General features: G+C 41.5%; 5 protein-coding genes across 6 annotated transcripts in view; 1 reads left to right on the plus strand and 4 right to left on the minus strand.

Annotated features, from left to right (window-relative positions):
• Positions 1-5,089: 5,089 nt before the first annotated feature.
• Positions 5,090-5,952, minus strand: LOC131892968 (uncharacterized). Its single transcript, XM_059242848.1, has 2 exons — positions 5,710-5,952; positions 5,090-5,647 (listed from the first exon to the last, which is right to left on the minus strand). Exons 1-2 carry the CDS (start codon positions 5,824-5,826, stop codon positions 5,462-5,464), a joined length of 303 nt encoding a protein of 100 aa, XP_059098831.1. The 5' UTR covers positions 5,827-5,952; the 3' UTR covers positions 5,090-5,461.
• A 2,506-nt stretch (positions 5,953-8,458) lies between these two features.
• Positions 8,459-9,440, minus strand: LOC131893144 (uncharacterized). Of its 2 annotated transcripts, none has more exons than XM_059243092.1 (2): positions 9,149-9,440; positions 8,459-9,071 (listed from the first exon to the last, which is right to left on the minus strand). In XM_059243092.1, exons 1-2 carry the CDS (start codon positions 9,332-9,334, stop codon positions 8,787-8,789), a joined length of 471 nt encoding a protein of 156 aa, XP_059099075.1. In that variant the 5' UTR covers positions 9,335-9,440; the 3' UTR covers positions 8,459-8,786. The 2 variants fall into 2 exon arrangements, with proteins under 2 accessions (XP_059099075.1, XP_059099074.1); XM_059243091.1 differs by having other exon boundaries at positions 8,459-9,077; positions 9,149-9,439.
• Positions 9,441-14,379: 4,939 nt separating this feature from the next.
• Positions 14,380-16,320, minus strand: LOC131892808 (uncharacterized; the record flags this gene model as incomplete). The annotated part of the gene is given in 2 exon segments (XM_059242660.1): positions 14,380-14,839; positions 16,144-16,320. Coding segments are annotated over 2 exon segments (429 nt in total). The 3' UTR covers positions 14,380-14,520.
• Positions 16,321-17,543: 1,223 nt separating this feature from the next.
• LOC131891104 (uncharacterized) lies at positions 17,544-22,737 on the minus strand. The gene is made up of 3 exons (XM_059240614.1): positions 22,449-22,737; positions 20,370-22,377; positions 17,544-20,299 (listed from the first exon to the last, which is right to left on the minus strand). Exons 1-3 carry the CDS (start codon positions 22,653-22,655, stop codon positions 18,027-18,029), a joined length of 4,488 nt encoding a protein of 1,495 aa, XP_059096597.1. The 5' UTR covers positions 22,656-22,737; the 3' UTR covers positions 17,544-18,026.
• Positions 22,591-24,512, plus strand: part of LOC131891137 (uncharacterized) — a gene marked incomplete at its 3' end in the record, with an annotated part of 3,077 nt that continues 1,155 nt past the window's right edge. Inside the window, 1 exon segment of the mRNA XM_059240658.1 lies at positions 22,591-24,038. Within this exon segment, the coding sequence (XP_059096641.1) occupies positions 23,854-24,038 (185 nt within the window).

Raw genomic sequence — 24,512 nt, forward strand, 5'->3', positions numbered from 1 at the left:
TCAGACCAGTCCCGAAAAATGAAAGATTCTGAACAGGTGTGATCAGGATCTTGCTGTTTTTTAACCTCCACCTCTCGTCAAACATGGATCATCTCAGATTGTGTACTACGTGCGAAGGATTTCAAAGTACAAAATAACCATATCAGGTCTCCAATGCCATTCATCGTGGTTGTTCGAAATAACCTGGGTGTCATAACCTCTAATCTTGAATTGCAGTATGCGGTAACTAAGGAAACATCTTAGAACTCTTGTTAAGAACAAATGTCAAATTGGCTTGTAAAAAAAAAACTAGAATACATTTGTAATGGTTTTGTACGTACCACAGAGCTAAATAGAGACGAATTATTAGGGTAAATACGAGATTGATACTAAGAACCCCGTATCAAAGCCAGACAGACAACATTTTCTACTATTCCAACCCAATTCTGAGTAACTATATTTTCCTTCCAACTCATAAAAGAAATTCACAGCAAACAAAATCGGATGTATTTTTTGAAAGGCTCGTTTTTTGTTTTGAGAGATCATGGGTTCACCATTCAATCTGTGCTATGATCCAACAACAACATTTGTCAGTCAACCTTGGGGCAGACGACACTCTACTATCTTTCTCTGCGGTTCTTATTCCACTTAAATGTTTGAAGTATCACAGTGTACAACATACAATCAATAAAGTCTTTATGCAATAACAATAATTCCCTTCATTCACATTTACCTCTAGAACTAGGTGTATTTCCATAAAAGGCATCAAATGTGAACAAAGAGGTAGAACACAAAATAGCTTGAAACGAAAATGAGCAAGCATGATCACACGAACATGGCGCCTTGAGCTACATTTTCTAATAACCATAAAGGCTGTATCCTTAAAGAGCAAGAGGTTCAAGACGTAAACGCTATTGATCCTTTGAATAACGATTTCTTTGTAAGATTGATCATGGATGCGAATCAGCGAGCAAGTGATCTTTACTGTGGAGTCGAGAAATTTCAGTTTCCTTGTTCCAATTCTTTACTCCCACCCTTCTCGTCGGCGAGTGTCATTGCTGCGTATTGCGTACGTACGTAGGTGCGTACAATGCCCGAGTTGTGTTGAACCTACGTACGTGTACGTTTCTTTTCCGCGATCGAGCTGGGGACACCAAATTTGATCACGCTTTAGACTAGCAGGTTGACTTTTGACACGGACCCATGCTCGTCATGTTTTTGGCGAGACGTCAATTGTTTTAGGTTTGAGCACGTGGTTGGTGGCCGTCGAGGATGACGATGAGGATGGTGGTAGTCTGGCGGACTAGCGTGCAATACACATGTCCATGTCGTCTCTTGCGACATGTACGCAATATCTATCTCCGTAAGGTTCACGTGATAGCGATAGTACAGCGGGAACGTACGTACGAATGTTTTTCTTTTTTATCCCATGTGCACGAAGGTGCACGTACGTATCCAGTACGTGCAGTGTACCTATAGTGTATATCCAGTGAATGAGCATAGGTAGTAGGGAGGAAGAAGGCATTGACTCGAACAGGCATGCCCGACGCCCCCAAAAAATCCCCCACCAAAACATTCGCCCCCTCGTAGTCATTAAGGCCTACACTGCGTTGAAAGTGCCTTCCCGTTTTAGGCCTATTTCAACACTTGCTCACTCACTCACTCACTCGTTCACCCAGCCGGCCAAACTTACACAAGGAGATGTCGGCTGCGGAATCTGCAAAGATATGCGAAGAAGTCTAAGCGGAGGGGGGAGAAGAAGGAGGAGGTGGAGGCGGAGGTGGAGGAGGAGGAGGAAGACCGTTGGTTGGTGGGGGAGATTGCTTAGGCCTACATTTGCCCTACAAGGCCTACTTCTACCCTCACTCTCAGGAGTTGAAAGGACCGAGTGTCGGCCAAGGAAAATCCCTTTTGACAGAACTTGTGGGCAGCACTTACCTACAAGGAGAGAGAGAGAGAGAGGTGGAAATTCTGGGATGTTTTTCCCTCTTTTTATGAACAACCCTTGGGCTGGGACCCGAATTGAGCTCACCAATGGGTCCTCCTACTCATAAAGTTTGCCTTGGTCCGACCTTTAAGTCCACTGGAAGGTAAAATCCGGCCGAAAACTGGCCTTTACCTCAACATGTGGAAAGACGCGTCGGAAAAATCTCCGTTTGAACAGTGGTGTTCGCGTAGGATGATTGCTAGATGAGTTTTTGACGGAACCTTAGCTTATTAGGGATTGCTTCTGCCACGTCAAGGTACGTATAATGAATACATAGCCGTGTGTACTTAAAAGCGTGTCTGCAACTGTCACGCTGGAGAATAACAGGTCAATCTGAGGGACGTAAATTAAACCATCGGGATGAAAAAGTACCCGGTACTGAAAAACTCGCCATCCCCCAAAGTGACCCTACTTTTGAAACAAAATATAATCATATACCGTACATTTGTGCAGGCGAACAATTTAGTCCTCGTTTGTAATTTGAACTATTTCATTTGTCTTACAGGAACGGATGAAAACCATTATTGGAAAACTAATCCGTGTAGGGATCCACTTTTTAAAGTCTAAATTGTTGAGTCCTACCGATTTCTAGTCGCCTCTGGCATTGAGAATTCAATTTAGACATCATTTTGGACCAAATACTGAAGTAGCCATTGTTTCAGTTAGTCTAAGTGTGAAACTCCAACGAATGTTTCGCGCTCTCATCGGTAAATTAAAGCATATTTTTGCAGACTTCCTTAACGCTACTGGGAATGTAGTCCCAGTAATCAAAGTGAAAGGTTCACAATTAATATCTAACTGCATTGTCGTACAACTAATGCACATATTATATCAGACCTATAATCTCCACGAATTTCTGAGTGGCATTGATTATAATTGATTCCGTTTTGTAAATGTGACAATTTAATCACTTTTTCATGCTTCATTCAAGACAAATGTTGGCGAGGCTATAACATGTAGGTCTACAGCTTCTCTACACTAAACCTGCAAACCTGACCTCCTATCAATATTAAACAAAGAGTTATCATGAGATATTTGGACGCCCAATTGGCCAAAAAATGACGAAGCAATGTATTTTTTGAATTGTTGGGGGCCACCCGAGTCGATGGGTTGAAGCTCGCCGAAAAAATATTTCATTTCATTGTAATCATCAAGCAATGCATTATAAGCAAAAATTAAAAATTTTCATGACAGAGTTACAAAAATTCTCAGAAATAAAAAAACATTCCCTCCAAATTGTCAAACTTGAAAGGGATGATTAGTCTAAAAATGGATCCTGAATATTCTACATGGCGCCGCCAACAAGAATTTAATATCAAGACCATTGTTAAGAAGTTCCTTGGTCCAGAGAGAATTTTACCCCAAATGAGGTCCACTTTTCTCAATTCCCACTTGCTTCAAGTGCCAAAGTTTTACTTGATAAAAAATGGTCTTGAAGCTGTATTCTCAACGACTTTTAAGTTAGTCATTTTCACACAAGATGGTCAATCTCAGTGAGAAGGATGATCTCGAAATAAAATGGAACAAACCGTTATGTACGTTCTTGTATATCAAATTGAATTGTTTAGTAGGTACAAATGAATCAATTGTCATGTTTCACTCGACTTTCACCCGCGTATGAGCTACTTTTAATGTATCTATATTTTGTCAAAATTGGTCCATGTCAGTATTTTCTATGATGATATACATTTTAACTTACTAGGTGAGGCTTCACTCTTGCTTTTGAAATGTTAAACTGCGATTATCTGGGATGCAAAATATGGCAATTAAGATTTTAGATCCTAATTAAGCTGATTTATTCAATAGCAATTTTCTTTTCTTATTTGCCATTAATAACAAAAATTGAGCATTTTGGTCGGGTTGTTCGAAATCAACAGTTATGATGCGCAAAGAAGTCTTAAATCAGGTACAATTTTGCTTAAAAAACGTGAAAAAATCCAAAAAAAAAAAAGATTAATAAAAAAAGTAATTGATGCCATTAAAAGTATCAGTCCTTGGCCTGCACTGTCCCCTATCTAATGTGGTCCCCCATCTAAAAAATGCATATTTGTAAGAAGTATGACAAGGATACACGTATGTTTGAACACTTGTTTTGCAACAAAGCACTACATTTTCACTACTCTACAAGCATTTTTTTGATATTTAACAAAAAAAATCTCATTCTGTTTTGGCCATTTTGCAATTCTGCAGGTAAGATATTTAATTTGCAAAGCATAGAGGTATCATGTAAAAACTTTTAAATACTTCAAAACTAGTCCATGCGGACTAGATGGGATAAAAACTTTCATTTGATTTCTTTTCTTTTTCATAGGTTTATTTGCCATGTTGTCGACTTTTTATTTGCCATTTTTGGGACTGTAAAGGTATTTTTATGTGTATGAAATCTAGCCCCTAGCCATGCATTGAATGTTTACTAGGTCTATGTCCTCACATGTTTACTATGGTAAAACGAATCAATTTTGATTGATTTTTGAGCGTGCAATATACGGGCAATATTTTTATCAATACATATGCATATCATTCTATCATTATTTCAGACGTAATATTACTATTGAACTACCTCTTAACCTGACTGTACGAGTAATTCCCTAAACTTTACCATGTTGGAAATTTTGCTGCTGTTACCCATTTGAGCGGACAAAGATAACTTGTAGTAGAGGATAAACACATAACATTCGCTCTAAGTAAAATAACAGTAAGTGTCAGAGAATTGGCTTCCAAAGGTTGCCTTGAGAAGGATCGAGGAGAAGAAATGAATCGCTAGATGCCAGAAAACTTCGCTAACCACTACATCAGTCTTCTCGTCAAAAAGTTAACGATGGATGGCGGACTTTGATGCCTTATCAGACAGGTCACTTTCAATTGTTCTTCTTGCAAAAATTGTGAAGCAGAGGCTCTTACCTATCATGTTATGGCATATGTTTGACTTTGCTTTGATAAGAGCAAGTGAAAAAGGGGTTGATTCTTAATCCTTCTGTTATAAAAGTGACTTGAAAGAATGATTTTGGTTTATTCATAATAGTGCTTGAATGAACAGCTGGCGATAGAAGAATTAGATATGGTCTGAATATGCACGAGTCTAGTTAGCCTAGCATTATTACCAACGAAACAAAAGTCACGATGTGTATGATAAGTTCATATTCTGCTTTATTTCCAGGGTTATTGAGATTAATAACTTATGCACTTAGTTCAACAATCTAAAAATTAGGTTAAACAAACTTCAGGTACACCGTGAGTAGACATGTAAATGTAAAGATTGGATCGTATCAGTTCAGTGGATTGATTTCTTGTGTTGTGTGAAAGAGAGCGTGATCGGCAACAACAGAAGTCGATGTCACATCATAGGTTAGTTATTTGGCATGATTATCACGGGCACTGCTGAAAAAGGCCGTTAATTGCCACTGTGTTTCGATTCCCCATTTCCTCGAACCCGTTTTGACATCCTGATGGGGAGCTCGAAATTGGTTTAAATTTTTGGTTAGAGTTGAATAGGTTTCATTTCCGTCTGCCTTGACCGACTAAGTAGGAATTGAGCGTTGTCTGGATGCCATCTTTGTCCTGATAGGAAGATTTCGCAGCAAAGGACTTCAAACGATCGGGATATCCGTGGGTGCGAATGTGGCAGATCAGGTTGCTCTGAAGGTGATCAATGTATTTGGCGGCCTCTTGCATGATCTCGACCTAAGACATGACGACCAGAAGGTGAATTTGCGTCATGGGAGAAAGCCATAACGAAGACCTACCTGTGACGCATTTCTTTGCGTGTTTAATGACGGGAGGAGTTGCTTTAATTGTTGGAGATCGCCGTCAATTGGACCACCCGGATCTCCTCGTCCGGGACGTTTTCCATTGGGAGCCATGGTGAATATGTACTCAAATAGAAGTAAAACCAAATATGATGGTTTGATTATGTTCAATCTGTATCAATAGGGTGCTCTTCTCTCTTTGAGATTCGGCAGGCGACTGAAGGTCTCAATGCAACTAAACCACGTGCGCTCCTTCATGTTGCGGTATGTTTTTCTCTCTCCCTCTCTCTTTCTCTGTATCTCGTGTTCTCGCAGCACACCCTTGCTGACTTCTTTGGAGACTCCTTTAGAGTCTCGGTTAAGAGTGGAAAAGTGACCGACTGACTAAGCGATTCGGCCCAGTCTGACACTTGCATGCCGGCAAACCAAGATCGAGAACACTTGTTGCGCCATTTGCCGGGTGCAACACCATCCGTCCACCCTTAAAGACACGAGAAACAAGCCGTTGGTGAGGGTGGATAAGTGATCGAGTAGACAGATGTGCATGTGGGCTTTGTCTGGAAAAGGCTTGGAACATATTTCGTTCGAGACATGGGGACCTTCTCAAATGCCTTGATTACTATCAAATGGACCGCCCACTTTGATGTAGGGGAAGGCCTGGTTTGGGCAAAGCCTTGGAGTGTCAGAGGGCGAGAGGTAACGTACGCTAAACAAATTCTGAGAAAAAAGCCTCATGGTGTGTGTGTGTGCGCACACTGTATAGTATCTGCTGAACTATGAAATGGATGGATGGATGGATGGTTGTATTCTCTCTGTCTTCTCTTCTGAGAATGCGAATGTAGGTAGAGATATATGTATCTAGGTAACGAAATACAGACAGATGTGCTCCCCTCACGAATTCAAGTGTTCGGTATACTTTATCAGCCAATTCCTTACCAATCATCAGCTCCCATGCCCAAAATAAGCCCTCGAGTGTTCTTTTTCTGACCCCTTGAACACCGACCAAAGACTCGTAAAGCGTCTTTGGATTCGGTTATGCATGAGAGCTCGATTAGAGCGAGACATTTCGACCCAGGTGTTGTTGTCGAGCATCTACTACAGTCTCTCAAACACTTGCCTTGGGAGGATTCACCCTCCATCTGTTTCTTGAGAACAGATTTTCCCAATCAAAACGAGACCTCTCTCTCCCCCACACCATCATCATCCTTCTAAGACCAATTACCTCAATTCAGTTGCCTTTTGGCAGTGCACGTGGGAAGATTTTTCCTCTCTCGCTCTGTCAATGAAGAGTGTCGGTCGGTCGGCCGGGTAGGTGGGTTCGTTTCCTTTGGGTGGTGGTTGCTCTTTGAAGTACTGAAGAATTGAAGAGCGACAGAAACGCTGATGCTATTCCTCGCATGTGTATCCCAATTCTCAGGTACTCATGTAGAGTTCTACGTACTTCGGCCAGACCACGACGGACGCTTGGGAGAGTGAGAAGTTGGTGGGCTCTTTCGTACAAGTAACACTGAAACAACGTGGTGGGTGAGAGGATTGAGGATGTGCCACGATCAAATGGCAGGAGCACTTGGTACATTTTGAATTCAATTGCCGGGTTCCAGATCAAGCCAGTTGCGATGGGATGGAACCGATCAATTAGACAGACGTGAAAAGGTTTCACGTTCAAGAGGTGGCATGTCGCTTTTGGCCAGGATTAGGAGTTTATGGTCAAGAGTGTCGCAGATGTAAGCATGTTTATGTGCGTGAATGAGTGAGGGAGGGAGGGAGTGTGAGCCAAGGAATGAGTGTGTGCGTGTAAGAGAGAGAGAGAGATTGAGGGAGGGAGGGAGAGAGCATATGTATGTGTGTGTCTATAATCTACGATGTATGGATCGAGTGGAGTGTGGAGATTGGTAAAACTGACTGGCTTACCATGTTTGGGTTGGTGGACCAAGTTGGAGATGGAAGGGAATACCTCAAACATTTACTCATTGGAATGCGTGGGACGGGGACTCCAGCTTACTTTTGCCCGTGCTGCTCGCTGTTAATGAAACACTATCAATGGAGTTACTCACTCACTCAGCGACTTATTTGAGGGTCAGATGCTTCCCTGGCACTCTTTTATCCATTCGGTAATCGAATGCACGATTGACACTAATCTTGACCAGATTTTTATGAGCCACTTGTCAATTTGAAATGGTGGGTCCCACCTGATTTCTGATTCGGAATTTCCTCACTTTGTCCTTGTCGTCGCTAACTCATCCATTCCAAATCATTATGGCTTTTAAGCTTGCCTGGAGGAAGTGAGCTTTCGATTATGCAGTTTCGAAGGAATCGCTCATCAGAATATTTAATAGGTTTTTGAACATCTCGGGCGAAATGATCATTAGACCTTAAAGGGACTCGAGCAATTTAGAATCCCATGAAGTAGCTCAATAAGCGATCCCTCTTATCGATCCGGAGGCACATGTTAATGATCATTGAATGGGTGCCATTTGATGCGTTTAACACGCCTACCTACAGCATAACAACTAGCCTGACTTCCCACCCAGAGAACCAAAACCAACCAAAGAATGAACCCAGCCAACCATCCTTGCCCAAAAACATCATTTATCATTTCGGGCGACCTCGGATAGACGAAGAATGGAGAAGGACCAGAAAAAAACCCTAGCTCATTGACCCTCTATCCCCATGGAATTTCTTATGTCGATCATGAGTCAAGAATTGGGCCACTCTGATAGTAGTAACTCTCTTACATTACGATAATGTAAGTGGCATTCTAATGATAGGAATGATATATATGTATACACTTACACACTTGCTTATACATATTTTCTATCATATTTAATTTATTTGGAGGAAACTAAGGTTTTTGCAATAATGTGTCGATTTCGTTGTTGTTGTAGTTGTTGCTGTTGTTGATGATGGGGATCCTGTTGTTCCTCGTGGTAACACCAGCAACGGTAGTAAGAATCAGGCTAAAGGAGAGGCAGTCAGTCGTCTACAAACATGGCATCACTGGATGAATTTGGAGCAATGCGTTTTGATTGGAAGGGTAGGCAATTACGTAGAACCCGTGGTTTTATTGAATCAGGTTATCTTAACCTTTGAAGCTCCCGCGTTCTTCGCTTTGACAAACTATCCAGTTGGTCGTCCAATCTGCGTTTTGCACCTCTCTCTTGGTTTAAAATGTCACTCACAAGAGGCTTGGCAGGAACGGGCAACAGCACTCCATTTTCTACCTCGTTTTCAATGTCACTATCCCGATCTAGCGGCTCCAGGCGATGAGGAAAACACACCATTCCAAACACATTCGTGGGATCATGCTTCTGTAGTTGGCTCTGAAGATGCTCGATATAACTGACACTGGCATCGATGATCTGTAACTGATATGATTCAAGCTCCAATTAGGCCCGCTCTTTCGTGTTCAATAGTGTGTTCATCGATTCGACCTTACCTCGCTCATTTCCTGTTTCGTGGAAATGTCTGGAATCAGCGACTGAAGTAACCGTAACTCTCGGTCCAAAGGCTCTTGATGCATGTGATCGGAGGGAGGATTTCCACGGGACGCTTTGGTATGACATCTCTTACGAGTCTTTCGATCTCGAAGTGTTTTTGATTCCACTCGATCCTCACAAGTCATGTCTATTCAATCTGGATTGAAATCTGGATATTCCTACTCAAGTCCGTCTAGCAAGACACACGTGCTTCAACTGACAGAACAACATAGACCGCAATTGAGTTTCTCAAAAGTTGTGTTCGCAGGCCTGTTTGAATGAGGATTCCTTCCAGTGCAGGTTCATCAGCACACATGGAATGTGGTGGGCCTGCCCAAATGAAGCTACCAACCACCCAACCAACCAACCAACCACCCACCACCCACCGAGGAGCGCTTGTCAAGTTCTTACTACCTAAAGTCCCTCAATATCTTCCCTGATGAAACTAGGAGGGTGAAAGAAGACGCTTCAACCCAGGGGTTGAATATTGAATACTCAGTCATGACTGCCCTTTTTCCGAGCTCGACAAAAGAAGAAAAAGGGTCAATGCCTTAAGTCCAGCCCACGTGACGTGTTAATTGGTAATGGATGTGTTTCCAGGTCCAAATAAAGCAACCGAGATGGCGGCATGATCATACGAAATTCCAAAACGAACATCGGGGATCGGTGCGGTTCATTTCCCGTTTAATTTGCTAAATTCCGAGTAAGCCTTATTTGATCATTTATCATGTTGTTATAGTTGATATACTCTAGCAATGACTCATGGACCTAAGGTCTATAAGGGCCCGGGAAAAAAGTGAAGGAACTTGTCCATCTCGAGTTTGGACTCCCAAAATGGGTTGGGCTTGTCAGACTCGAGATGTCAATCGAATATTTATTATCAGTGCCCAGTCATTCACGCCTTTGGTCAAGTAAGGGGGTTACTAATGTTTCTTTGAGTTTAAGCTCCTCCATGCATAATCAAACATATGGCGTTTGCGCTCGGGTTGATCCACTGAATTAGATGACATTTCTAAGGTGCTTCGTTCTCGGCACTTAAGGCCCTCTTTCGCTCTTTCTAGTGTGCGTATGTCTCTGAACAAGGGTCGAACGGAGTCGCCGCAAAAGGCAATGGATCGCCTAAATTGGGACCATCGAACGCGAGTCACATTTGGAATGAAGGGAGTTTTTTCCTACCCAAGAAACCACGTCGTCCATACGGACTTCCTACTACAAGGTCCTACACTACACCATTTGTGTAAGGTAGGAATGGCATAAAGCAATTGGAACACGACGCTTTGGTCGAAACCCAGGAGGTACATACATGTAGTGTGCCAATGGCTGGACAGTATTATTCGACGAAATGAATGTTTCTTGAGAATCCATTCCAGCTTCAAGGCGATTAAATTCGGTAGTATTGTGTAAGCGAATATGACTTCCACTGTTTGACATAAATTCTTGTCCCACCCACTCTTTCCAAGTGGAACATCCAACGGCGTTTGAGCGCGCGAATCGCCGTTAGTCGTTTTCGAAGCACGTTGGAAATCCAGGAGAAGCGGCCACTCCACTGTACTTAACTACAGTACGCACCACATTCCTCCCCTCCTTTCGATTGAGTAGGTTGACTGACTGGCTGTGTGGCCAAAAACGTGGTTTGGAACCAAATATCGTCCACATGGTCCTATTTGATCCTGAAATGGATGGCAAAAATGGTCCGACGTATCTGGGAATGACTTGGAAGTTGGTTTGTGCTCTAATGTTCAGATTGGTTTGCATTCCGGGCCACGGCAAGACCCGTTTGGACCGCTTTCTCGACATAAGGTCGCCAGAATCTGGGAATACTTCCCTCTAGTCCATCGGTTTTCTTGTGTTGCGGGGAAACGTCAGAGAGCGAGAGAGACGCAAACATGAAACGTTTCAAATGCTCTCTGGGCGTTGTTATAAAAGGATCTCTAAGGTGGGCAATTCTGGCATTTGAAGTTATGTATGTAGATCAAAATTGGATCTCAATTTATGATAAGACATTTCCTAGGGTCCTGGTAAATGATTTGTTGCACGCAAGTTAAAATTCTCTAGAAGAACGGTCGACGTGAGAGCTCGTTTTGCATTTTGTTTTGGGTTCGATTCGAATCAGATACGTTTTCATTTGAATATGATTATCCTTTTAGGCAGACTTTGATTAAATAAGTAAGAAGATCCAAAGGCTTTATGCAGTCTTATTTGGACTTGATTTTGTAAAGGCACTTGAAAGGATATTTTAGGATTCAGCTTATGTGTTAATGCTCATAAGCAGACACTTTTTAACGGTATGTTTCGAATGAAAATGAAAGCACATGATAAAGTTTTGACCAGCCAACCTAACCCCATATTTCTTTTCACATCAAACTCAGTTACAAATTCAATTCATTTAGACTCAATCCAATTAAATGATAATATTCAATTAAGTCATTTTCAGTATCTAGTACCGTTGCATTGAGTTTTCTTGTTTTAAGGTAATCCTAAATCCATAATCCATATCCGTTTTCGAAAGGGAAGTTGTCCTAGTAAGATCTGCGTGTATATCAAAAAATATGGGAATAAGTAGTAACATGCAGTGATTTTCGAATTGCATTGTTGTACACAATTTAGTGCTAGCGCTCTACTCATGTGGTTCCAGATTACTGATGGGGACCAGATCAATAATCATGGGAGGTTGCAACTAGGGCTGCCAATTTACATTTTAGTGGCATATGACATCACTGGTGGAATATCATAAACCTGTTGGTAAGACTAAAAAAGTAACCCTAATTTTCTTTCGTCAAACCAGGGTTGCTTTTTGCTCAAACTTAACATTTCACGCATAAATGGATTCGGCTGGTCCTTTCACTTTCCACGTTTTCTGGCAACCTTGAATTTGAAATGTGATTTGATCCCATCACTATTCCAGATGTTCAATCTATGGGGACGTTTAGGCTAACTCATAGATTTCCAGTCACTTAATGTCGGCCGACCGACCACTCGGTTCGCTAAAAAGTACAATAAACCGGTTTATGATTCATTCCCAGGAGACCATCCAGTGTACTGTTTTACCAGCCGAGTGGTCGGTCGTCCGATATCCAGTGTCTAGGAATCTATGGCTAACTGTGGAGGTATATTTGTTTGATTTGTTTGCGGGTAATACTATTCTGACGCTTCAAACACGTGTTTGCAAAGCTGACCCTTCTCTGGCTGAAGAGAGGTCAGCTTCGTTACAACTAGTTTCATAAGCCAAGTTTGCAATACTTACTCTGAGAGACACGTTTTTTTGCTAGTACCAAAGCTTAGCTCGACTTCCGTCATTGAGTAATTTTCAGTCACGAAAAAATGTTCTGATATTTAACAGAACTCTGCTATTTCAGGATGATAATGATACACTAGTAATGAAATAGCTCGCATATCAGGATTGTTCTTACAACGTGATGTTTACCGTTCAAGCATCAAAACATCTAAAACGTAAATACATCTTCTGATATCGGCATCAAGTATCTAAAGCATAAGTACGTCTTAAAAACCAGTTTGATGAATACCTAAAAAATGAGGACTTGAACTCGCAGTTTTCTTTTAATGCGCCAAAGTACGTTTCCAAGAAAAACGAGGTTGCGCGATTTTTGTATGTGCCAAAACCTGAAAAGCACGGCCGCTTTTAATCAATAAAAACCAATCTATAATTACAAGTATTTGAGTTCAAGAAACGTATTGGCATTACGTTCCTTTGAAGAGAGTATTCAATGATTTGTCCCTTCAGATTTTCTGTTAAAACCCACATTAGAGGGGATTAATACTCAAGAGTGTTAAAACAAACGACATTTATTTATCATTATAGTAGTGATGGAAGGTTTATTCATTGGCAGATGTGTCTAGTCCACGAGCAAGCGGTAAATCTAGAATTATATCGAAAACTTTTTCTCCGTTTTATTAATCACAGATCAGCATCCCTATGGAAACATAAAAAAGCAAATTGAAAGACGAAGAAGCCCAAGAGAGTACCATAAAGGACGATTGGAAATACTCTCTCCAATATCCAATGATACACAAATATTAGGGTATTGCACCTCTATCATTCTCCCTGCTTACTTTTATAATTTTGCTTTCAATTTAACGATGGCTATGGTGATGATTGATATTCGTGGGATCAGCATTGATTCAGAGAAAACTTTCGGTTGTGTCGCCGAAACTGGTTCAACATGTTTTTCCTCTTTCGGATGTTTTTTCATGCGAGAGGCGGCACCATGAATCGCATTTGACATGAATATGACAAAAAAGTTAGCTTTAACATATTTGTGGAATTGAGATCTTTTAGGTTTCAAGTTAACAAAATGAAGGTCCGTATCCGAATTCCCTTTGTAATTAAATAGTAAGCTCTTGATTATATATGACGAAATACTAGTTTGTTCTACATTTTTATTTCAATTTACTAATGGCAGACGTCGAGATCATGTTCTGAGGTTTGACATCTGGGTGAGCTAAGGAGATGTCCCAAGACAGTGCAAAGCTGCATGGTATAGAACTCCTCTTTTGGTGCATTTAGACAACCCCATTATCAGCACATTTAGGTGACAAATTTGTGATTCACATCTCACATGTTGACCCCTGTCTCGTTACATTGCAAAGGATACTTTGATTGAAGTTTTTGAAACGTCCTCGACCTAGAGTTTAGTGGTTCCAAGTGATCATGGGAGAAAACTTCTTAGGAAAATTCATTCAAACCAAATAGAAATCGGTCAGTTGGAAAACGAGTGCGAATTCTTGCGTAAGGCTTGAGAGGAGATCATCATACTTCATTTAGAATGACCCCGCAAATTTTAAGACTAGCACACATCAGTTTTTATTTCAAACGCTGGTTTGGAACAAGATCAATTATTTGACCCATAAAGCTGAAGAAAATATGCCGAGCCAATTTTAATAAATGCCATTTGAGATGTCACTAAGTCAGTTCCATATTTTTAAGGTGTGTGTTTCTATAATGTTGCAATTCTATTTTTCATATGTCCACACATACATATATGCCTAGCTTTTGTTCCGTTGATCTTGTTATACAATATACATCCTAGAGGTCTATATCTATTCTTTCTCTTTGAACTGAAAACTAAGGTGAAAAATGTCAAGTGACAAAAAGATCTCTTCGCTATTTCAAAGTCCATATTCCTACTCCTAATAGTGTTCCGAAGTCTAGATGAAAAAGAAAAGACGCATACCATATAACGTTTATTTTATTTCTTTATCGAATAGAATAACTCATTTAAACACAATAGTATAAAAAATAGTAATAGCATTGATTCCAAATGATGATTCATACATTGAAGATAGCATCATTATCCCTCCTTGCGTTAACCCCTCACAGGACCCACCAAGTGTTGAAATCCTTGACCACAATCACATTGAAATCTGGCACGCCCACCTCAGCGTCAAAGTCAAAATTGAATGAGAATTGGCCGGTTTTCTCCTTCTTTCCATCAATGTGGGTGATGCCACAAGCATTGAGCAATTGGAAGTCGTTTTCTGAGCTCTCATCTAAGCTCCAAACTCCAGGGGTGTTGGAAGTGATTCTCAACCCTTTGATATGTTCCCCATCCTTGGGTACAATGGAAACAGCAATTTTGCCAGGGGTGGTCATCAGCATTTGAAAGTCGTAGAAATCGCTCAGTTTGGTTGTTCTGAAAAAGGTGACAAAGATATCGAAATGTAGTATAGATCATCGGCCTAGGTAGGTCTTGATAAGAACCAAAAACCACTTGGATCTGCGGCTACCATGTTGTTCGGCATTTATTGAACCGCCAATACTTAAGAATCCAGTTTGAGTCGCTGGCCAAGAATTGACTTTTGCATTCGACAAAGACCCAGCAAAAGAAGAATAACGGGATTCTAACCGTCACTCTATCATATGGTTTCAAAGCTATTGTAGTGGTTTGATCAGGTTTTGGAGCCTCAAAGACAATCCATTTAGTCTTTTTATCACTTTTCACTACGACGAGTTTCTCTTTTCTATGTCCCTTTTTCTGGCCAAACAAGAAATTGACAATGGTCTTGCAAGCTGAAAGGCTTACAGGATGACAAAAATGATGTTAATTTTGGCCTTGTTTACTTTGCTTGCCTTGGATCTTAACACACTGTGAAGTACCAATATATTTGCAGTCCAATGGATGACTTTTGACAATGGACTAAGATTTTGGGTTGCGACTGGGTAAAATGTTCAGAACAAATCCATCGGTTTGCACTCTAATTTGTAAAATAGGTGAACGAAAAGGAGATTTAGCAAGCAATTGTTGTGTGCTAATGTGCTTGGCCAAAGGTTGGGCTTCCTGTCCAACAAATATGCACATCCGTTTTGATGAATCACACGTACAGAATGGTTTGTTGGAAGAATTGGATTAAAAAATGGCATAGCCTCATTACTGTTTCCTTTTTTGGAAGCAATTCATGAGCCCAAAAATATGTTGGAAAGAGGCATTGGGTGAAGAAATAAGTAGAGGAAAATGGTCGAAAAGGTCAAGCATTTCATTTAAAGAAAAGGGAGCACGAACTGCCATATGGTGCAAATGATAGTGAAACATAAAATCCGTTGATGTGATTCATTATTGACTTTTGGAAGTTGACATTGATTCCGAATGGAGATGTCTAAACCGATGCCAGAATTGGCTTCAAAAGTCTTCCAAAACATTTAAAATGTGGTTTTACGCAAACAACAACTAAGAGGCACTTACTTCTAATCGCTTCAGCACTGGGATCAAACAACAATCATTGCGCATGTTTTCAAGGTACTAATTAGCACCAACATTATACTAACAATAAATCTACACCTCAGCTCAATATCAGCCAAATCATTTACAAGGGAACAAACATGTTTCGTATTTTTTGCTTTCAGGCACGTGGTGGGATCTTTAAAAAGTCATCACCGACGTTTTGAACGAAATTTTAACGGAAATTATCTAGACGTTTGTCTGTTAAAAACAAAACTTACTGTCTGTTTCCTCCATGACCGGGTTGTTCGACTTCACAATTAGGGGCTCCTGTGCTGTAGCCCAAGACTCCCAAGGGAACCAAGGCGAGGAAAAGGATGGCTCTATTCATGGCTAATGTTCAAATTCGAATGGATCCCAACTCGAACTTAGAACAGCTTTACAAATTCTGTCCAACAACCAACGGCGGATGGACAACGACGTTTTTCCAAGAATCCCACGGAATTTCGAGAGCGACCCAATGTACTACATAGATCATGTTCACACGGTAGTACCTACATCCCTCATTAAGAGTTTGCTTTGATGGCAAAACTTCTAGTAACGATTTTCATTCCAACAAAAATAAAAGGAGCAACAAAATCTGTTGAACAGTGGCTGAGATGTACTTCAAAAGTTGTATTCTGCATCATGTTTGACCACAAGGAGCTTCGATTATATCTTAAGGCAATTACCAGTAAGTATAATGTGTTTTCAACCCCCCCAAAATAAATCGAAACGTCTCGCTATTCAGAAGCTTGGAGAAAAGCAAACTCAGATCTTGCTTAATATAAAAGCTTTAAAATTGTGATGCCATACTTGTCATTCCCATGTTAAATTCGTTTTGATCTAGAAATTTGACAAATTTCTATTAAGTTTGACAAAATTCTATTAACTTTGAATAAATACTTTCTACTAACAATGAAGTCCACCTCTCTTCTTTCTCGGGCTCCTTCATTGTTCAATTTGCTGCCCTCAAATATTCGTAGGGCGTATGTAGGGGTTGATCCGGTAGCAAGATTTAAGTCAGACTTGGACAAGTTTTTGACTAAAATTCCGGATCAACCTTATATTCAAGGATTAGCCAGATCAGCCAACTCCAATTCGTTGGTCGATCAAATAATATATATAAATAAAAGTCAAGTAAAATAAATAATCTTCTCGTCTTGAACTGCTGGGATTTCAATCCCGGTAGCGGTAAGGAAGTCCGCACCAAAAATAAAAAATGAAAAAAATAAAACAAAATTGCAATAAGTTACAAATTTGAAACCTTGTACTGTCAAAGGCACAGACATAATATTCGATGTGTATAACTGGCTTTCCTAGCTTTTAGTGCTAAAGGATTTTTTTGGCCAATTCCACATCTTGCGTAAGGTCTGAGAGGGAGCATTTACTATTTCTAGATTTTAATGAATTGTTTTATTTAAAGAAGCAAAGCAAATCTCGACTTGGCAATAGCTTGAAGTACTATTAGATGTATTGATATTTTTCTGCAAAGTGCAACTGCCAAAGTGCTATAACTAAGTGTTGACAAATATAAGTTTATGAAATTTCATGCCATGGTATCACTTAGAGTACGGACAATAATTCTTAACATTTTGGACAATAATACTTTTCAATAGCTCTAAGCGATTTCAAGTGCAAATTTGAGCCACTTTCAAAGATGACGTTTTATTTTGACAAAAGTTGCTTCCTTTGTTTTTGAACGAAGAAAAACCCACCAAGACATCTTGGCATTTGAGTAACCAATCGAAAATTAAATATAACCACCGTGTTCAATATAAAAAGGCAGGAAGGCAAGATCGACGCCATGTTTGGACTGGTTGTTGTACAGTATAGGTATATGGAGGGATGGTGGTGGCCATGGTGCGCCGCTGTACCAGGAGGACTTTGGCAGCGAAACTTAAGAACAGGTTTGGAGATATCGACGAACTTCAAGTACGAACGCACCAAGGGCTCATTGAAATCTATTGAACAGCAAGTAGTTGAGTCGTAGTACGCAAAGACAACTTGTCTTTGTCAAGGCAATTGACTTCAGTGTGAAGTGCATACACAACATGATTGACTGGCTGGATGGTGGAGATGGAAGCGAAAGAGATCGTGGGTCAAAGTCTTGGGGTGTAAATGATTACAACTTCAATGATTTGATCACTTCTGTGGCCAAGATAGATACCGTGAGGGTGCCAATGGGTTCGGTGCCCTTCTTGGTTTCTCCGAGAACCTCCAGATTACAATCCACGAGGTCCTTCTTGGACTTCAGAATACTCGCGAGATCCACCTCGGCGATGCCGATATCGTCGCAGTACTTGGCCTTTTCTGAAGGCTCCGAGACCACTGTAAATCGCAATTTGGAACTGGCCCCCTGATTTGAGAGCATTTTCGAGAACAGACGTCTTCGATTGGATTGCTCACCACGGTCCAATGGGATCACCTTTCGGAAATTGAACACAATACTATCTCCGAGCTTCTTGGGCTTGGGTAGCGAAAATGGAGTCTCGAGTTCCTCATCTGGAACGTCCAAGAACTTGAATTCCACGTAGAGTTTCTCCACCTGGTCGTCTTTCAGCAGTTTGGCATTCTTGTTCGTGACTCGAAATTCGGATATACTGATAATGACCACGTCCAAATTGGGAATCGATGCTCGTTTGGTGAGTGGGGAATGGCGTCGCATGACAACGCCCTCGCTGTCTTGGGAAATGGAATGATCTGTGCCAGTGGTTGACCCTTGTTGAGCGACACTCAAGACTTGGGAAGGGGTTTTGTGGCTGGTCGAAGTGGATTTGCTGGTTTCATCGCCTTCAGGATCGTTATCATCATCATCGTCGTCGTTGGATTCTTCATCTTCACTTTGATGTGGCTGGTTCTTGGGGTTGTCCTGGTTCTCTTCATCCTGACTCTCTTCATCGTCGGTTGTCTCGCCAATTTCATGACTCACCTCCTTTTTTTTCTTGGCGTCATTTTGCTCGGCTCCTTCGGGTTTCTCCTCTTGAACACTCTCCCTGGATTTGGATTTATCATCGCGCTTGTCCAAAGACTTGAATTTACTACCTAAGCGTTGTAAGAAGCTTCTCTTGGTTGGCTTCTTCGCATCTTCTTTTTCGGACTTCTTCTTCTCCTTTTCCTTTTCTTGGTCTTCCACTTCTTCATGATGTCCCTCTTCTTCGTCTTTGGTTGGCTCTTTCCCTGTGTCTTGTTCCTCTTTCTTCGGCTCTTTTTTCTCCTTTCCTTTATCTGGCTTTTTCTCCTTTCCTTTATCTGGCTTTTCCTCCTTTCCTTTATCTGGCTTTTCCTCCTTTCCTTTATCTGGCTTTTCCTCCTTTTTCTTCTCATCCTTCCCCTTAACTTGCTTAACTTCCGCTACCAAATCTGTCTTCAATTGTTTTCCTTTCGTCTCCTTTTTCGAATCAATACTCTTCTCCTCTTCAGCTTTTCTTTCAGTGTCATATTTAGACAAGTTCTCTTTGTTCTTTGGCCGTCCCTTTGGCTTTGGCTTTTCCCTCTCATGGGATTCTGAATGGTCATCTGGGGTTTGTGGAGTTTTATTCCGTGATGGCTCTGAAGGAGACCCTTCTTCGTTTTTCGTTTCAAGTATAAGCTCCAAGGGCTTGGAGGATGGCTGTCGATTTGCCTCCTCGTCCTCTGAGGATTCATCTTCAGACGAAGATTCACCAATGCCTCCACCCGACACAAAAGTGGGTCTAGGTGAGGGAACCACTCTGGTCGGATTAGCCAACGCTGAAGTTGGTTGGTTGAGGGCTTCGTTAGCAGACTGCTGCTTCTTTGAATCTTGGCCTGTATTGTCCTCTTCAGATGAGGTGCTACTTGAACTAGAACTCGTGGTCTCTTCATTGGATTTCCATAAAGGCTTTTCAGGTTGCTTTGGTTGAAGTGTGATTATTTTTGCGCTTTTGGGTCTGGGCTGGTTCAGTTTGGGCTTTGGACGTGGTTTCAGAGTGGTCTGAACAGGTGTTTCATTGTTCTCATCAGACTCTTCACTAGAAGAGCTTTCTTCGTGAATTGGGCTCGCTGATTTGGATTGGGTGACTGGCAGTGGTTTTTTGGGAGTGCTGCGAGTTTTTGGCATCGGTTCAAGCTCCGTGTCTTTAGGAGCGGGAATCCTGTTTTGGCTTTCATCCATGCCTCTTGGTTTTGGCTTGGGAGATGCTTTGGAGACTAAGCTCTTGGCATTGCCAACCATCTTTTGTTTCGTTTCTTTAGGAACTGTTTCTTGCGATTTAGGGGGCCTGGGTGGGTCTGGAAGTGTCATATTTTTCTCGATGAGAGCTTTTGTTTCTACTTCCAACAGGCTGACTTCGGTTAGCGTTTGCTTTTGCTCGGCATTGTCAAGCATCCTCTTGATCTCTCTTTTGTGTTCGATCCACTCGAAGATCCTCTTCGTGGCTAAAATACCAGACATGAAAAGTGAAAGTGAATATTCAGTTATTTCGTGGGTCAACAAAAGCACCCTTACCTGCAGTATGAAGCTTAAACCAATAATCCAAAGTTCCAATGACTCGTTGTTTGTTTGCTTCGCCCACTCCGTAGAGAATGGTTGAGCCATGAAGCTTGTTGGTGGGATATTCCAAGACCTCGCCCAGTTTGACCATCGTCTGACCAATGTGTCGACAATCATGGGCCACCACCAAATGAAGGTCCATTTGAACGCAATGCTCGGAAATATAATCCAGAAGGGAGTCGTCCAACTTGATCTTATAGTATGAAGACGAATCGAAAACAGCTTCTGGTCCCATTCCCATGGGAGTATATTGGAGATCATGGTCATAAAACGCCCACGTGGCGAAGAGTTTGGGCTCCGTGAGACCCAAGAAAACCAAGGTCTCTTGGGTCAAATGGACTTTCTGGATATGGATTTCGAACAAGGATTGACCACTCGCGATGTGAACGGACGTGTCCTTGCCCAACACGGACCCAGATTCATGGCCAGCCTTGGACAAATTCTTCTGAAGATTTCCATAAGCCGACTCTCGCAATTGGTTCTCCAACTTTTGGATCCGATTCGCCCTCATCTCGAGAAGCTTCTTGTACTCCAGCATCTGGCTTTGGTATTCGGCCTTCACTTGCTGTAATCGGGTCTGGAGGGCATTGATCTCATTCTTTTGCTCCCCATTAATCTCTCCTTGAACTCGGAGGAGACTTCGAGTCTTGTCCAATTCATGGATGGACTCTACATATTGGACTTGAACTTCTGACAGCTCAACCTTCAAGTCTTTGTTCCCAGACTCGATCTCATTCAAAAACGACGGGAAAGATTTGACCGAGTCGTTCTTTTGTCGCAATATCAAGAGGGCGTCCTCCAACTCCTTCATGTTAATCGAATTCTCCTTGGCGAAATAGGCTAATTTTTCCTCTTGGCCTTCGATGTTCTCCTTGACGGCAAAGTATTTGCCTTGCAGTTCCTGATATTCCCCTTCTATCTTGGCATACTGTTCTCTTTCCTTCATAAGTGCCTCTTGAAGCGCCTTCTTGTCGTTCAAATCCGATTTTAAAGTGGCCTCTAATTGAGCTACTTGGATCTTCAGGGCATTTTCGGTGGCTTGAAACTGTCTTTCCCTCTCAAGATTATAAGCGGAATCTAGTAGTTTGCTATTCGACTCTCTAAGAATGGCGTTCTCCTTTTGAAGGTCTTTGACTTTCTCTTCAATCTCGGCCAAGGCTTGCTTGGATGCCGAATTTTCCGCCAACTCTTCACTGAACTTGATCCCTTTTCGTTGCTCTTCCTCCAATTGCTGACTCACATCCTTCAACTCGCTTTGAGCTTGCTCACAATCCACTTTGAGCTTGCCGAGGCTTTCCTCAAGGCCCTGTACTTGCGCCTTCAACGATTGAACTTGAGCGGTTTTCAAGTTGTTCTCCTTGTGTAGTTGAATCAATTGAATATTTTCAGTCGCTGTATGGCGTTGGCCATCAAGAAGCTGGCCCTTGAGAATCTGGATCTCCTCTTCGTAGCTACTCTCCTTGATCCTCAGTTGTTCCTTGACTTGCTCTGTCTCCTGTTCGTACAAATTGACTTGCTCTTTTAAAGCTACGATGGTCTCTTCTAGCATGCGGTTCTCCGTTCGTGCCTCCTCCAACAGCCTTTGAGCTTGTTGATTCAATAAAGGCCCGGGGCCCACCATTGTTATTGAAGATGGGCTCAAGGCCCCACCACCTTGACCTGGCATTCTACTTCCAGAGGAGACCACTGGCGTGGAAGAAGGGTGTGGTTTACCCTTGGATCCACCAACACTCGCCTTCCCCGAATTTGATCCCATCAGCTGTTGTCGTGTGACCATGAGCTTCTCCCTTAAATGAGTGGATTGTCGTTCCAACTCCCGAATCTTGTGTTGTTGATCCTCAATCAACTCCTCGGTTTCAATATCACGATGCCGAGTTGGAACTCCTCCCGAAGCCATTTCCAAGCGTTTCTTGTCCGAAAGTACTCGGATCAATTTCGTGGCCAATTTTTTGATTTTGTCTTCCTAAGGGGACACATATGGACAAAATAATGATTATAATGTTTTCATGAACTCGTTAGCTATTTGACACTTACTTGCTTGCAAGCATGTTTTTTTATCACCACATTTTCCTCCAATAGACGAAGATATCGATCCTCGAGGTCGTCTCGGCTTAATTTGGCCACAACGGCTCGTTGTTGGTTGAACACTTGATTAGGATCCACATGAAGAGCAAACTCATGTGATATTCCATTAAGATCCTTCACTGGAACCATCTCATCCTCGTCCAAATCATGGTCCATTTTGTATTTCAAATAAAGAGTTTTGGACCACCGACTAGCCAAATAGTTTGTTGTTGGATGTTTTGGAAAGGAATTCTTTTCTCGACCAATTTCGATCCAGGTAGAAAAGCAGTGAAAGCCAATGAAACCACGTCCATGGTTGCCTGGCCATCAAACAATGAAAGTTGATGTGTCTGTATCGACGTTATTCGCCTTTTATAAAAAGGGGAGTACCTGATTGGTCTTTTTCTGTAAGAAGTTAGCCTTACGTTGCCTTTAGGAGGCATTCGTTTCTCTTTTTATAATAATGGGCCAACAAAACAGTTTCATTGAAGAGTCAATACTAAGGCCAACTGAGAAAAATTGACTCACTAGCGATTCCAAACCTAACCCCGGCATGACAAATCCACAAAAGAGTCTTGTAGTAATGAGGCTGGATTACCTTTAGACTACGTAAACTACTCGCGAATTTGCAATACCCTGGATAATGGGGAAGGATTCAGCTAATTGAAGGAGCATCAGTCATTCTCAATGAAAAAAATAGTGCATTTATTAATTTGTAAATGACATTCGTTAACGAATCAAGGCTTATAACTTGTACCTTGTACTTTGCATATGCTTGGGGTCTAAGAGTAATTCTTCTAGAGAAGACCAAAATAAGTAAGTCTCATGTCGAATCCCCAAAACAGCAAAAACAGCAACTTTGTGTCGATAATTAAAAAAAAGACAAAAAATCAGCTATTGACGTGTGCAACAGAATTGAATAGTCCTGATTAGTCACAGGCTCCATGGTTTACATAGTTCGTTTGTTTGGCAAGGAAGAGAAACAAACCCCTAAAGCTCGAGTTGTTCAACATGATGTTACAAATCATCGCAGAAGCTAGGCAGACATTGCTATTGAGAGAGAGCCTTGCCGAGATAACAACCTCAGTTACTGAGCATCATCAAATCAAATCAAAATTGATTCGGCAAAAATAGGGCGATATCAGTAAGTCAGCAAAAGGGTTCAAACAATGAATGCTTGACCTTTTATGTCAACTTTTAAGCAGGCAACGAAAAAGGTTTATTGGTTCAAAAAAGTTTGAAACGTTTATCTTCCCTAGAATCGTCTTTGATTCTAACATACTTATCTCTGACTCATTTAATACAATCTGGGGCCAAAGATAAGACCCAATTGTCAATAAGTCATAAGTGAGTCCTCCTGAAATATTGTGTGAGCATGGAGAGCTCTATTGGTGCAAGCTTTTCGTTGCATTTTAAGTCCAACGAAATTATTGTATACTTGCTTTACGTGCCTAAAGATCAAGAGAACCTTCTAGTGGCATGTCTCGCAAAGCACTTTGAGAACTCTCAAGTTGTTGAAGTTCATTCTCAACACGTGGTGCTCTCCTGTAAATCAACCAGGTCAGTCTCACTGATATGCGGCCCAAGTAATTTGGAAAGGAAATGCATTTAATCTTGTGGTCCAACAAGTTTATTCCCTTCTGAATGGAGGGATGCGAGGAATTAACTTGTATGCAAAAAGAGCGTTGGGCTTGAATCAAGCATCATGAGTTTGCATTGNCATATTTAGTTTTTGTCGACCGGCTTTCCCTTTCTTGAGACTTCCTTTGAGGGGTGGAGGTCGACTTTCAAATGTTATTTACGTACATTCCAGTGCTTGGTGAAATTCCTATTTTTCCCCAGAAACATACATGTCGTGAAAAAAGTGAGCCAAGCGAACGAAACCTGAAATCTGGATGGGCCTCATCCAGGATCTAAAAAGAAGAAAGGTTTTGGTCCGACGATTGACGTAAACCCTGCGTGATTACAAAACTCAAGGGTTTGACGTGATCAAACAAACTCTTCAAAACTGTTGTTGCCAAGAAATGCATAGGT

Source organism: Tigriopus californicus, chromosome 2, assembly GCF_007210705.1.
Source record: "Tigriopus californicus strain San Diego chromosome 2, Tcal_SD_v2.1, whole genome shotgun sequence".
Classification (NCBI taxonomy): Eukaryota; Metazoa; Arthropoda; class Copepoda; order Harpacticoida; family Harpacticidae; genus Tigriopus; species Tigriopus californicus.